The sequence below is a fragment of the Bos javanicus genome, chromosome 21 (genome assembly GCF_032452875.1).
Source record: "Bos javanicus breed banteng chromosome 21, ARS-OSU_banteng_1.0, whole genome shotgun sequence".
Classification (NCBI taxonomy): domain Eukaryota; kingdom Metazoa; phylum Chordata; class Mammalia; order Artiodactyla; family Bovidae; genus Bos; species Bos javanicus.
The window spans coordinates 26,390,619-26,406,145 of record NC_083888.1 but is presented as its reverse complement, the minus strand read 5'-3'; the positions used below and the strand labels follow the sequence as shown (position 1 = coordinate 26,406,145).

Genomic DNA, 15,527 nt, shown 5'->3' with positions numbered 1-15,527 from the left:
ATGAGAATGCTTTTTTCCTGAGTCTTGCCAACAATGTACACTATCCTAATTTTTATTCTGGCCCCACCAATAGGCAAAAAAATTACGTCTTATTTGAATTTGCATTTCTTTGATGTCTACTGAGATAATCACTGCTATACTTTTTCATATGCAAATAGGTTTATTTATTTTGGAGAAATAAAAATATGATTCCTCTCCCTTCCCATGTTTCAATCAGAAAGTTTGTCTTTTTCATACTGATCTGTATGATACTCTTCTCTCTACCATGTTGGAGTTTTCCTCCCAGTTTACTGTCTGCTTTTTAGCTTTTTTGCATGGTGTTTAGCAAAACACAAATTTTAAGTGTTTGATTTAATTATATGAGTCCTGCTCTCCTTTTCACAAGAAATGATGGTTATTAGGAACAGACATCCACCTCAGCCTGGGCCAATCACATTCTCTCCTGGAAATCTGGAATTGTTGTCAAAAGATCATCAGTTCATTGCTACATGTGAGTAAATATAAACCTCATATGATTTATATGAGATATGTGGTAATTCTTCTTGCATTGGGTTAAAAAGTACAAAAGTAAAGTATAATAAATAGGGACTTGCTGGATGGTCTAGTGGCTAAGACTCCAGGTTTCCAATGCAGGGGCTTGGCTGCATCCCTGGTCAGGGAACTCGATACCGCACACCACAACTAAGAGTTTGTATGCCACAACTAAAGATCCCATGTGCTGCAAGGAAGATGGAAGATCCTGAGTGCTACAACTAAGACCCAGCACAACCAAATAAATAAATTAATTAAAATTTTAGAAAAAGAACAGTCATGTTCTCCCCTGTCTCCACCTCAGACCCAATCTCAGGACCTTCTTCCCACTTAATGTTTGGCACCACAGAGCCTGCGGAACCGAGCTGTGCCCTTCAGGTCACAGGACTGAGTTCTGATGAGCTGGTAACCGTGCCATTCCAGTTTTTCAGTATTTTGAATATCACCCTTGCTTGATTACAGACATCACTAGAGGATTTGCCTGGTGGTTCAGGGGTTAAGGATCTGCCTGCCAATGCAGGGGACATGGGTTACAACCGTGGTCCAGAAAGATCCCACATGCCGCAGAACAGCTAAGCTCGTGCTCTGTGACTACTAAGTCTGTGTGCCTGGAGTCCATGTTCTGCCACAAGAGAAGCCACCTCAGTGAGAAACCTGCCTACCACAATGAAGAGCAGGGCCCACACGTTGCAACTAGAGAAAGCCTGCACACAGCAATGAAGACCCTGCGCAGTAAAAAGGAAAAAAAAAAAAAATATATATATATATATATGTTGCTAGAAACTCTTGCTGGACCCTCCAGTTGAGGCATCCCTCTCATGTTGTGGTGTGACACTAGCCAGAAGGAGCCCAGCTGAGGCCACCTTAAGATGGGAAAGTTGGTGGGAGATTTGATTTTACCATTTGCAGCCACTGAACCTCTTAGAGGCACGGTTAATATTAAACCCCAGGGCAATGGTGGCCTCATTTAAGCCACCACCATGCAGTCTCTTTCACTTCTGGCTCCTCCTCTCCTGCCTTACTACATGCCCTCAGACCAGGTTCACACTTTTTTTCTTTATAGAATATGTTACAATGTTGCTTTTGTGTTATGTTTTGGGTGTATAGGATCTTAGTTCCCTGACTAGGGATTGAACCTGCATCCCCTGCATTGAAGGTGAAGTCTCAACCACTGGACTGCCAAGGGTGTCCACAGGTTCACATTCTTATCCCATCTGGGTATTCCTGCCTCCAGACTCCTTTTTGATGGGTCTTTCATCTGGCCTCCAGTTCAACTATCCTGAGTGCCTCAATGATTAACCCAAATGGTGCTATGCTGAGAGAAAGATAAACCTCTTCATCCATAGACCAGGGTTCAGATTCTTCCCTGCCACTTCACTAGCTGTGGGACCTCAGACAAATGATGCAATTCCAAAATCAGGGTTTCCCCCTATTATTATCATCATATGATAACAAGGACCTCTTGAAATCTGCATTATACTTACTGTGGATTGTTAATCTCCTCTGCTAGTTTGCAGGCTCTTTAGTGTAGGAACCTTGTCATATTCATCTTTCTATCAGTGCCCATCTGGTTCTTGATTGACAGTAGACCCTGGACGTTCCTGCTGGTCCAGTGGTTAAGACTCTGCACTTCCACTGCAGAGGATGCTGGTTCAATCCCTGGTCCCAGAAGTTCCACCTATCTTGTGGTGGGGCAAAAAAATAAAAACAAAGTAGACCCTTAGTTCTGGAGAAAGGAATGGCTATCCACTCCAGTATTCTTGCCTGGAAAATTCCATGGATAGAGGAGCCTGGTGGGCTACAGTCCGTGGGGTGGCAAAGAGTTGAACACAGTTGAGCGACACTCACACACACACACCCTTAGTTAAAATACATTATCACAGGGTTGAACTGAATCAAGTTTCAAACATCAGATGGGTGAAAATGCAATCAATCCACATGTTTCATTCCTCTGGATAATAAACTGAATTCATTTCCTCCTTAGATGAAACTAGTCCTGGGATTTTTTATTTTTTAACACAATCCCAACAACTTCTGTAAAACATTAAATGACTTTTTTTTTCTTTATCATTAGATACAATGGACCAGGAATCCCAGCACTTTTACACCTTAACTTAGCAGCTGGCAAAATGAATGACCAAGGTGACCCCTCCCAGCAGAGCACATGACCGACCACAGCTGTGCATGTTTTTTAGCATGACTGCACCAGGACAGGCACTGAGCCACTGGGTGGAGCAGTGCACTCTGGGGAGAAGGCTTATGACATTTCCCCTATGATTTCAGAAAAGAAAAAAACTTTTTCTTAGGAGTTGTTTCTGCTCAATGACAATAGAAAATGGCATAGTGTATACATAGGAGAAGGGGGTGACAGAGGATGAGATGGCTGGATGCCATCACTGACTTAAAAGACATGAGTTTGGGAAACTCTGGGAGATTGTGAAGGATAGGGAAGCCTGGCGTGCTGCAGCCCATGGGGTCCCAAAGAGTCCAACACAACTGAGCAGCTAAACAACAACAAATATAGATACAGGGTATCAGCCATCCCACAGTGGAAGCCCTTTAAACATCAATAGTCCTAGGAGTGTGAAGGTGAGGCAGACATTGTTAACTAGTTACTGCTCAACTTTCACTTCCTCTTTTCCCTTAATGACAAAATCCCAGTTTTATTTGGGATGACAATGTAGACAGCCTCCCTTAGAAGGCTAGGTTCCAGCCCATGTGATGTAAATAGAAGTGCTCTGGAACATCCAAATAGGCTGCTTAAAGGAAGATGACTCCATTAAAAAGTGTGTTCCTTTTGGCTTTTTTCCTTCCCTCCTTCCTCGGGATGAAAGTCATCTTGACCTTGAACTTGTGACCTTGAAGATGGAAGCCACAGACCAGTATGAGGGAGCAGGATGAGAGAAGAGACAGGGTGCCAGATGATCAAAGAACAAAAATACAAGCCCTTAGATGCTCAGTTTCCAGCTGCTTTTGTGAGAGAAAAATCAAACAATAACCACAAAGGCCTCTGTCTTATTTAAATCATTTTTTTTTTTTTTTTACAAATTCAGTTTTGTTTTATATGTGGCCTATAATCTATCCGAGCAAGATATGTTAGTTTGCTAGGGTATAAGACTCTTGAGAGTCCCTTGGACAGTAAGATCAAACCAGTCAATCCTAAAGGAAATCATTGTCTGGTATCTTTAGAGCCTTACTCTGTTGAAGTGATTCTCAGCTAAACATTATGTCTGTTTTAACTGTGATAAGTATTTCCACTTTTGTTATTTATTAGTGGTATCTTTTTTTGAAGTGTCAGATGTTGTGACTATTTAAATAAAATGTCATTATAATTAAAAATCCTAAAGGAAATTAGGATTATATACTCAGGAAATACCCTGAGTATTCATTGGAAGGACTGATGCTGAAGCTGAAGCTCCAATACTTTGGCCACCTGATACAAAGAACTGACTCACTGGAAAATCCCTGATGCTGAGAAACATTGAGAGCAAGAGGAGAAGGGGGCGACAGAGGATGAGATGGTTGGATAGCATCACTGACACAGTAAACATGAGTGTGAGTGAACTCCAGGAGACAGTGAAGGACAGGGAAGCCTGGCGTGCCGCAGTCCGTGGGGTCATGGAGTCAGAAATGACTTAGCAACCGAAAAACAACAACAAAGTACAGACCAGGTGGCTTAAACCAGGGGTCCCAAACTTCTGGGAGCTGATGCCTGATGATCTGAGATGGAGCTGATGCGATGTTAATAGGAATAAAGTGCATAATAAATAAATGCCCTTGAGTCATCCCAAAACTCCTGCCCCTGCCCCTGGTCCATGGAAAAATTGTCTTCTACAAAATTTGTCCCTAGTGCCAAAAAGGTTGGGGACTGCTGGAATAAACAACAGAAATTTATTTCCTCACTGTTCTGGAGGCTGCAAGTCCCAGATCAAAGTTGGGTTGGTTTCTTCTGATGCTTCCCTCCTTAGCTTGTAAATGGCCATGTTCTCCCTGTGTCTTCACATGATCCCTCTATATATCACTGTGTCCAAATCTCTTCTTTTGTATGGATACCGGTCATATTAGATTAGGGACCACCCCCAACAACTCATTTTAACTTAATTCCCTCTTTAGAGATCCAAACACAGTCACATTATGAGGTACCAGAGTTAGAGCTTCCGCATACAGAATTTGGGAGGATACCATGCAGTCCATAACACCAGGCAGAAGTAAAGAGGTTTATTATGGCTCTTTTTTCTTTTGGTAATAGCATAAAATTGGGGTGGTGCTAGTGGTAAAGAACCCGCCTGACAATGCAGGAGACATAAGGGAAGTGGGTTCGATCCCTGGGTTGGGAAGATCCCCTGGAGGAAATGGCAAGCCACTCCAGTATTCTTGCCTGGAGAATTCCATGGACAGAGGAACCTGGCTGGCTACAGTCCATGGGGTCGCAGAGAGTCGGACATAACCGAGAGACTAACACAACTGACATGACTGAAGTGACTTAGCATGCACCCATGAACAGAGTAATAAGGAGATAAAGTACAGGTATATTAATACTACATTTTATTAATACTGTACTATACTATACTTCCTTGGCAGTCCAGTGGTTAAGACTTTGCATTCCAATGCAAAGGATGAGGGTTCGAACCCTGGTCAGGCAGCTAAGATCCCACATGCCTTGCAGCTGAAAAACCAAAGCATAAAACAAGCAATGTTGTAACAGACTCAATAAAAACTTTAAAAATGGTCCATATAAAAAATTATTTTAAAAAATCAATGGATACTATACTGCAGTATAGTCAAACTCATGTCATATTGCTAAGTCAAAAACCCTTAAAATGCTAATACGTATACCAACTTGTAGTGTGGTCGCATATTAGTCATTCAGTCATGTCTGACTCTGCAACCCCATGGGCTGTAGCCTACCCGGCTCTGATGTCCATGGATTTTCCAAGCAAGAATATTGGAGTGGAGTGGGTTGCATTCCCTTCCCCAGGGGATCTTCCTGACCCAGGGATCGAACCCAGGTCTCCTTCATTGCAGGCAGATTCTTTACCCTCTCTGAGCCAGCAGGGAAGCCCATGCTGACATAAACACACATATAAATGCAACAAAACCATTTCCAGAGACACTTTGGTGTTTGTAAATATACAGAAAAATGTATACAATATTCTAGAGAGTGATAACTGGTTTGTGTGGGACAGAATTGTGGCTGGTGTGGAAGAGAACACACTGTACAATGGTCGAATATTTTACAGCTACAGTAAGGGATTTGTGTCTTTCTCATCCAATTAAAAATTTTAAAGTCAGCATATCAACCATTTAAAATCCGTGGAATTTTAAAGTATTTCTGGCCTGAATCTTTTAAAGCAAGAAACAAAAAAACAGAATAATTTAACCTTCAAAAGGAATAGACAGAGCCGCCAATATGAGGTTAAAATCAGAAGAAATACTGAAGTTGTTTTACAAATGAAAAGTAATGATTTAAAAAAACAACTTTTTCAATTTCAAGAGATGACAATAATATTGAGAGACGGAATGAATTCTTTCTACTGAACAGCAAATTACTGGGCCCAATCTATTTGTGATCTTCTGAGAAAGCTGCTTAACCTGCCACTGGTGTTTTTAAAGGAAATTGTAGGAGACTCAGAGGAAGCGTGTGACCGTGAAACGGGCTTTCTTGGAGCAATGAGCTTCCAGAACTTCCAGCTCCACTTCATTTCACAGGCGAAAACCTGAGGCCTCGTGAGGCGCTGTTGGAGGATTCCTAGAGGCTCTGAGGGAACTTTTGGACCTGACTTACTCGTTAAGAGGGAAAAAGGTCGATCGCTGGCAGAAAATGAAGGAACGCGCCACACTGGGCAGAGCGCCTATGCAGGACCAACGGGAGGCGACTGCGGGGCGGAGCCAAAATGGCGGAGGAGGCGGGGCTTCCGGAGGTGGGCCCGAGGAAATAGGACGGGGCGGAGCCTGGTAGGTTACCGACGCCTGGGAGGCGGGGCCAAGGGGGCGGCCTTGAGCCCATGGAGGCGGGGCTGAAGGCGTGTCCCGCTCAGGCACCGGCAAGGGGCGGGCCCAGGAAAGAGGCGGCTTGGGGTGGGGCCAGGGCTCGCGCAAGTCTGGTCCACGCGGCGGGGCGACGCTGCGCGGCGAAGATGGCGGCCTCCGGCTGGGCCCGCGCCGCCGTGATTTTTCTCTGTGCCTGTGATTTGCTGCTGCTCCTGCTGCTGCCGCCGAGGGCCTTCGCCACCGAGGGCCCGGCCGAGACACCCGGCGAGGCCACCCCACCTCCCCGGAAGAAGAAGAAGGATATTCGCGACTACAATGACGCCGACATGGCCCGTCTTCTGGAACAGTGGGAGGTCCGCGGCGGGCGCACACTCTCCCGGCTCTTTTGTCCCGGGTCCCTTCCTAGTGACCTCTTACCTCTTCTGTCTTGGGACCCTTTACACCTCCGTCTTGGTGTCTTTTGACCCCCTAACCTCCTCTGTCTGCATGCCAATGGGCCTTATGACCCACTCCAGCTAGCGCTGACCCTCAGTGCCTCCTCTGACCACTTCCCCATCAGTCTGCCGACCCCTGCCCCAAGCCGTTCATCCCGATGTCCTCTTTTCACCGTTCCTCGGGCCACTCCAGTCATAAGTCAGCCTCTCACTCTTCAGCCCTATTTGTCATCAGTGCCCTGGTCGCCTCCGCGTTGCTCCCCGTGGTCAGCGAGCCCTTCTAATGAAGGGCGTGGGGAGACGTTTTCCATCCCACTCCTGAGAACGGGGTGCGTGGGTGGGTGAGGGGTATGGAGAGGATTATCTTCCAAGAGCGCCGTTTCAGCTTTCGTCGTTATGCCGCGTTTTAAGTAAGGATTCACAGTTCCCATTTTGGTATATATGCCTGTTGAAAGTTTTTGTAAGTTTTGTGCGTGCCTTTACTTTTTTGGATGGGGTAGGAGGCTTTTTTAAAGGCTAGTGGTTTTTTATTGTGGAACTCAGATTTTTCGTTCAAGGGAGCAATGACTTGGTATTGTGCGAGTCAATTTTCGGGTTAATTGAATGGGCTGGAATGTGTAATGGCAGGGAGAGGGTATTAACCTTTTTAGGTGAAGTTCACAAACCAAAACCATTGTTGCTGCCTCTTGCCCATCCAAAGGTGGTTGTGTTTTCCTGGTTTATTTGTACTGCTGGTGAAGTAATGTCAGAAACTTGGGTTCCACTGCATGTGTGACCTTGAGTGAGTCATGTTTCCACCCTAGACCTCAGCTTCCTTATGTGTAGAATGAGATTTTACTGGATGATTTCTTCCAGTGCTGATGTTTTATTATATTGTGGTTTTCCATGTGTGTATGTGGGCTTCCCAGGTGGCTCAATGGTAAAGAATCCGCCTGCCAGTGCAGGAGATGAAGGTTCTATCCCTGGTCCAGTAAGATTGCCTGGAAGAGGAATTGGCAACCCACTCCAGTATACTTGCCTGGGAAACCCTCTGGACAGAGAATCCTGGCAAGCTACAGTCCATGGGATTGTAAAAGAGTTGGATACAACTTGGCCACTGAGCGTGCATGCAGGTGGTGTATGTATTAAATAGAGACTTTCAGACGTGAGTTGTTGTACCATCTGATGTATTGACTTTGGTAGCTTTGTGATCCTCATTTTCCTTATCTTTAAAGTTAGGTAGCATCCCACTTTGCAGGGTTCCTTTTAGGTGAATTTAGCTCCCCTTTGCAGACACTGCAAATGTGAAAGCCCTGCCCGGGCAATTGCAGTCTCTCTGTGGGAGAGCAGATCTGTCTCTGGGTGCTTTTTTATTTTTAATCTCTCATTTAAAAAAAAAATTATTTTATTTTTGGCTGTGCTGGGTCTTCGTCACTGCGCACAGGCTTTTCTCTAGTTGTGGTGAGCAGGGGCTACTCTCTAGGTGCAATATGTGGGCTTCTCATTGTGGGCTTCTCAATATTGGGCTACTCTTGTTGCAGAGCACGGGGGCACTAGGCAAATGGGCTTCAGTAGTTGTGGCACATGGGCTTAGTTGCCCTTCCCGGACCAGGGATCGAACTCGTGTCCCCTGGTTTGGCAGGCAGATTCTTACCCACTGTGCCACTGGAAAATCTAAGGGTGCTTTTTTGAAGAAAGTGGTAACCTCCTCCCCTGGTGGGGGTCCCTAAGGTCTTTCCCCATTCTCTGCCAGTGTGAAAGTCATCACTGCAGGGAAAGGCCTGCCTCATGTGTGTAGGGGGGCGGGGGGGAGGGGCAGGAATGGTGGTGCTCCTTCCACTGTGGTAATGAGTCCCAGTTGGTGTAGAAAAACCGAAAGTAATTCTTACATTACTGTAACCAGGTGCCAGCAGGTGCCAGGGAAGGGGTAGGTGGGGAGATAGGAGCAGAGCCGGACAAGAAAGTTTGTACTTCAGTGTCACCCTGTCAAGCCTGTGACCTTGAGTCAATTATTCACCTTCTCTGGGCTTCATCCACAGCTCAGTTCAGTGTGCATCCTACAGGATTGTCTTGAGGTGAGTGAAAGTTGCTGTCGCGTCTGACTCTTTGCGACCCCATGGGCTATATAGTCCATGGAATTCTCCAGGCCAGAAATACTAGAGTGGGTAGCCATTCCCTTCTCCAGAGGCTCTTCCCAACCCAAGGATTGAACCTAGGTCTCTCGCATTGCAGGCAGATTCTTTACCGTCTGAGCCACCAGGGAAGCCCAAGAATACTGGAGTGGTAAGCCTATCCCTTTTCCAGCAGATCTTCCCAATCCAGGAATTGAACCAGGGACTCCTGCATGGTAGGCGGATTCTTTACTAGCTCAGCTATCGGGGAAGCCCTGTCCTGAGATGGGATATACTAAATTAACAATGCCTGTGACATAGTAGCTGCTCAGGAGATAGTAGCTGTTCTTACTGTCAAGGACCTGGGAGGAAGAAAAGCATTTACAGAATAAGGGAGTTCAGCTCTGTAGCTATGAAATTTGACAAACATTGGAGAAGTGGCGAAGCCAGTCAAAAATGTAAGACTGGCCTGAAGGCAGGGCTGCATAGAGTTTGGGAAAGGCCACTTGGTCACATTCTGTGCCCCCAGCCCTGCCTGGGGATGAAGGTGTGATCGCTTTCAGTTTAAAGGAAGTGATAGAACGGGTAAGATTACTCAGGGAAGCAGTGCAACTAAGAGAAGACCTGGACAATTGCACCTACATCTAAGGTGGTGGTTTTTCTGTCCAGCCCAGCTATTTGCGACTCTGGACTATAGCCTGCCAGGCTCTACTTTCCTTCACTATCTCCAGGAGTTTGCTCAGATTCATGTCCATTGAGTCAATGATTCCATCCAGCCTGTCTCATCCTGTCTGTAGCCCACCAGGCTCCTTTGTCCATGGAATTCTCCAGGCAAGAATACTAGAATGGGTAGCCATTCCCTTCTCCAGGGGATCTTCCCAACCCAGGGATTGAACCTGGGTCTTCTGCATTGCAGGCAGATTCTTTATCTGAGACTCCAGGGAAGTCCATACTATCTCCTGGAGTTTGTTCACACTCATGTCCATTCAGTCTGTGATGCTATCTAACCATTTCGACCTCTGCTGCCACCTTTTCTTTTACGTCTATGGTACTGTGTTTTTTCTTCTTTTCTTTTTGTAACTGACACTCACAGTCAGACATATAAAATAGAAATTAAAGGTCCTTGAAAAGATCCTTACTCTTGCTGTATGTGCTAGACTTCTGATTAATTATATTTTCATGAAAAAGAAATGGTCCTTGTAACCTATGGAGTTAATGTCATGACTGTTAGTGGAATCAGCTTGAAAAATAAAAATATTCTAGGTTGTTGACCCAACTAGAAGTCTTGAAGTATTCTAAGGAGACCATAAATAGGTATTGTGGAGAAATAGAATAGAATACAGTCAGAAACAGCCTGTGAGTTTGGCCACCAGGAGTTCCTATGTACTTTAAGAGGGTGATTTCAATAGTTGTTTGGAAGCTGGATTACAGAGGGCCATGAGTCTCAGCAAACTCCAGGAGATGGTGGACAGGGAAGCCTGGCATGCTGCAGTCCATGAGGTCACAAAGAGTCTGCCACGACATAGTGGCTGAACAAGTGGTAACAGCACCATGTATTAAGTATGTGCTGCTTGCCTTTATGTCATTAAATTCCCAGACAAGCTTAGCAGGGAGATGCTGTGATCACCCCCCTCCCTATTGTAGGTGAGGGAAATGATTTTCCACTAAGGCCACACAGCTAAAGGAGTTGTGCCTGGAGCCACACCCAGGCCCACGTGACGGTGCAGCTCATTTGCTTTCCTGCGGGTCTCCAGCAGCTCTTTCAGAGCCAAATGAAGAAGAAATGGGTCAGTTGAGAGGGTGGCAGAGTTGAGGAGAAGGTTGGCCCCACACTGCTAGGGCCGTGGGGATCACCCAGTTCTGCTTTTCCTTTTATAGACGAGGAGACAGGCCTAGAGGTTTATGAAGTCTGGTCCAAGGCCATGCAGGTGAGTTAGGGAGCTGAAGCCAGATCAAATATGGATCACCTTCAGACATGGCTTTAGAATTATCTTGTTCTCTTATTAAAAATATGTTTAATACAGGACATTATTGTTGATGTGTTAAGCCTCGGCCCTTCAGTGATTTGTCGAGGCCCACGTAGTGATATATAGGGGCTTTTTGTTTCATTTTAGGCTCTTTTTTTGTTGTTTTAAGTAATAGCTTTATTGTGATATAATTTACATGCCTTATAGTTCACTCATTTAAAGTGTACATTTCAGTGGTTTCTGGACTGTTCAGAGAGTTGTGCAACCAGCACCACAGTCAATTTGAGAACATTTACTTCACCCCCAGAAAAAAACTGTGGTCTCAGTCACCCCTCCCCGTGTTCCTCCCAGCCCTCCAGCCAGCCCCAGGCAACCTCTCATCTGCTTCCTGTCTATAGCTTTGTCTACTCTGGGTGTTTAGTATAAATAGACTCCTGCAGTGGATATGTGGTCTTCTCCTTCACTTACTGTGATGTTGTCAAGGATCACACATATGGTAACATCGAGCAGCACTGGTTTCTTTTCCTTGTTGGAATTAGTCTTTTCTCCAAGGAACAACTGGTTCTTTTGTGTATTTTTAATTCATTTATCTTACATTTATTTAGTTGGCATTCTGCCGTTAGTAATTAATCGTCTTGTTTATTTCTGTGGGCCTGGATCCAGTAGTTCTTACTTTGTTTAGGAAGTTATAAACCATTGTGTCATTATTTTGATTTTCAGATTATTCCCAATTAGGCCCACAAGCTCTGCTTCATGCTCGCTTCTGTGTCATCCTGACACATCCCATAATTCCCCGAGCACTTTCTTACTTTCTGATACAAGAAGATGTTCCAGACTAATTTTCTGTTTCCTTTGCCAGAATTAGCTTTTCCCCCATGGAACACTAGTTCTTTTAAATATTTTTATCTTGTCTATCAAAAAATCATAAGTTCTGTCTGCTGCCTCCAATTCCAGCCCAATACCATGGGTGCATTCTTCTACTTTTGTATTTATAACTCCCCGCCCAAAGGGAAGGACCCAGCTCTCATCCTCAGCACATCAGAAGGTATTCCCTTCTCAAGCGTAGAGTTCACAGGTCCTGATTCAGTTGCTCAGTGGCATGTGGGATCTTCCTGCACCAGGGATCAAACCCATGTCTGCTCCATTGGCAGGCAGATTCTTAACCGCTGGGCCGCCAGAGAAGCCCTTCTGCTATGATTTAGATCATAAACCTGCACCTGACCTCACATGCGGATGTTCTTGCCTTTGCCGACTGTACTGCACACACTATGTGACGCTCCGCTCCCCCACCCCCCCATCCTTACAGAAAGATGACGACATAGAAGAAGGAGACCTCCCAGAGCACAAAAGACCCTCTGCACCCATAGATTTCTCGCAGATAGACCCGGGCAAGCCCGAGAGCATACTGAAGATGACGAAGAAGGGCAAGACGCTCATGATGTTTGTCACCGTGTCAGGAAACCCCACCGAGAAGGAGACGGAGGAGATCACCAGCCTGTGGCAGGGCAGCCTTTTCAATGCCAACTATGATGTCCAGAGGTAAAACTACAGCCTTGCTGAGAAACATGGGCTTTGCTGGGCTTTATCTCTGTTGATGCAGTGGGTGTCATTCCTGGCAATACTTAGCAGGGCCCTGGACCTTTCCTGTCTAGTCTGTCTGCTTTAACATTTATTTACCTAGTTTATTTATTTTTCTTTGAAGAAGACTACTCAGGTTTGGTCAAAGCCAGTAAATTTATTTGTTTGTTTTCATATCTCATTTGATCCAAAAGCCATTTATCTATGTATCTTGAACTTCTCTTTTATCTGAGTAAGAAGCTATATAGCTTAGCCTCTGTGGGGGGTGGAAAATTAGTTGATGTCTGACAGTGTGCCTCTTCCTTTAGAAGTCCCCGTGCACGGGAGAAGCTCTTCTGTGTAGCTGTGTTCATACAGAAGCTTGGACCAGACTCTGTTACTTTAAAGTGAAGGAGTCTGGTCATCACGGGTCAGTATGATCCTGAGATGCAGTTTTGAGGAATTTCCTTTTTCTTTGTCAATAACGATTTCTAAAGTGTAGCGTCTTCCAATATTTTAGTTCAGGAAGTACAAAAGGAATCAAAAGGAATACTCATAGAGTGTCTAGGGTGGCTAGTGCTTTTGTGAGCATAAGTAGACACTTGAGGGAACGAGTGAGTGCTGTGGTGGTGATGGGCCCAGAGCTCTCACTGATATATGGAGGCGGGGGATCGGGGGGGTGCTTTACACACGCCCGGACTCTGTTCTGTTCCTCTCTGCTCCTTGGGACCTGCGGAGCGTGGACGTGCTTGGCTGCTAGCAGTTAACCTCCAGGGTTGAGTTCTGTCCAGTCACCGAGCATCCTCCTGAGCCCTTTGTGGGCCTCTTGTGACCCAGTCCAAACTTGTGTTTGTCAGTCTCTGTCAGCAGAGGCCTTTGTCACATGAAACCTTAACTGGGCACTTAAGACTGTAAAACAGACCCAAACATCAGCCTCCCCTCGATTCCCTGAGAGAGGCCCTGAGCCCTGCCCATCTGCAGCCTCCCAAGGCCCCCTTCTGACACCTCCCTTCACATGAGCAGCCCCTGCACCACACACACAACCCAGGTCCTCTTTCTCTTTTGATCTGAGCCAAGTTGTTAAATAGTTGAGCCAGCTAGTACTTTCCAACAGTGAATGTCAACAGCTTCTAGGCCTGGGGAAATAGGACAGTTTGTTCTGTGTTCATGTAGAATTTGAAGGGGATTCTTTTTTCTTAGCTAAGTGCTGCAGACCTGTTTTGAACTGTTAGCCCTGCACCAACTGTGTGCTGACCGTGGTCCCCTCTGTCTGTCCAGGTTCATCGTGGGGTCAGACCGTGCCATCTTCATGCTCCGTGATGGGGGCTACGCATGGGAGATCAAGGACTTCCTGGTCAGTCAGGACAGGTGTGCCGATGTGACCCTGGAGGGCCAGGTGTACCCCGGCAAAGGGGGAGGAAGCAAAGAGAAGAATCAAACCAAGCAAGAGAAGGGCAAGAAAAAGAAGGAGAGAGACCCGAAACCCCGGGCTTCGAAGGAAGACAATCGGGCTGGGAGTAAGAAGGAAGAGCTGTGATGGGGCGTTCTCCCTGTGCAGAGGAGGAGGGCATGGGTGACCACACACACACAGGCTTCCCGTCTCTGCTGAGAAAGGTCTGCCATGTGGCCAGTTTCTGGTCAGCAAAAGAATTACTGTTTAAAAGGCTTCAAGTAAGAGGACAGAGGGTTTGTAATTAACATGGAACACTGACAGATTCACCTTTATCATAAAATCACTTTCAGTGGAAACCTGCAGGTGTGACTTTTTCCCACTGAAATGTGGAGGCATCTCTGGCTGGACCGTGGCACCGCACCCTTGGCCTGACCTGCAGCCTTCTGTGTTGTTTCCCTTAAACAAAAGGATACCACGTTCTCATCAGACGAACTTAAGACTCTCAAATGCATTGAATCAGGCTCTTACAGACACCACATCCGTAACTGTAAAATTAAAAACGGGCCACAGGAGCACCACTCAGTGCTCCGACATCTGCATACACAGTCAGGACGCCAGGACACGTGAATCCCAAATCTCTGCAGAAGACACAGAACAGAAAATCATGCAGCTTGAAAATCCCGAGTAATCACTTGAAATTTATTGGATTTAAACCCCTCTCATCAGTTAGGAGCACTCTTGATATCAGTCAGATTTTGCGTGGTCTATGAATCCAGGGGTTCTGTCCAAACAGGACCTTACTTAGGAAAGTCGTGCCGGTGTCACGAGTCATGTGCTCCATCTAACGTGATGATTTTCCAGGGTGTGACTCGGGCATCAGCCAAGCTTCTAAACACGTTCCTTTGTTAAAGTGCCTAAACTTGTGGTGATTTTGTATGGTACTAATACGATGTGTTACCTGTTACTGTCTGACATTGCTGTTCCTGTGTCACAGCCTGCTCTGAGTGACAGTTACAGAATTTATACCCAGCTGTCATTTCTAAGAACTAAAATTATTTGTTAAAAAAAAAAGAAAAGCTTCCATCGTGATTTTAGCAAATTCAGAAAAGTTTAGAAAACATCATCATTAAAGAATGGTAGAGTGAAACGTCTCCCTCTTCCCCCCACTGCCACGTCCCGTAGAAGCTACTGTTAATTTGTTCTCATAAAAAAAACAAACCCCCAAACACACCAGTTTATAGTGATCTGTAGGATGATATGTGTTTCTTTTGGCCTCATGGTACCTAGTTCCCCTTATTTTGGTAACTTATTTTCCGATTTCCATGTAATGATCCATGCACTCTTCATTTTCTGTTCTGTGCTGGGTTGGTGGGGCAGGGGGTGGACGTTTGCCCTGTAGGCCCCCCCCTACTCCAGGGTGGAATTAATCCTAGGGTGAGTTTGCATGAGCCACCTCAGGAATCCCTGGTGACTCAGACGTTAGAAGAATCTGCCTGTGATGCAGAAGACCTGGGTTCAGTCCTTGGGTCAGGAAAATCCCCTGGAGAAGGCAGTAGCAACCCGC

The 15,527-nt window shown here is 45.7% G+C and overlaps 1 protein-coding gene across 1 annotated transcript; it reads left to right on the top strand.

Annotated features, from left to right (window-relative positions):
- The first annotated feature begins 6,595 nt into the window (after positions 1 to 6,595).
- On the top strand, positions 6,596 to 15,015 carry MESD (mesoderm development LRP chaperone). The gene is made up of 3 exons (XM_061394596.1): positions 6,596 to 6,875; positions 12,320 to 12,552; positions 13,849 to 15,015. The coding sequence occupies exons 1-3, from the start codon at positions 6,669 to 6,671 to the stop codon at positions 14,105 to 14,107; spliced, it is 699 nt and encodes a 232-aa protein (XP_061250580.1). The 5' UTR covers positions 6,596 to 6,668; the 3' UTR covers positions 14,108 to 15,015.
- Positions 15,016 to 15,527: the final 512 nt, after the last annotated feature.

What these genes read in the sequence shown, in the direction of transcription:
- MESD (XM_061394596.1), top strand. Translation starts at nt 6,669, where the DNA reads ATGGCGGCCTCCGGCTGGGCCCGCGCCGCCGTGATTTTTCTCTGTGCC. An exon ending in GTCTTCTGGAACAGTGGGAG is followed by an intron (nt 6,876 to 12,319) that starts GTCCGCGGCGGG and finishes CCATCCTTACAG; the next exon opens with AAAGATGACGACATAGAAGA. An exon ending in GCCAACTATGATGTCCAGAG is followed by an intron (nt 12,553 to 13,848) that starts GTAAAACTACAG and finishes CTGTCTGTCCAG; the next exon opens with GTTCATCGTGGGGTCAGACC.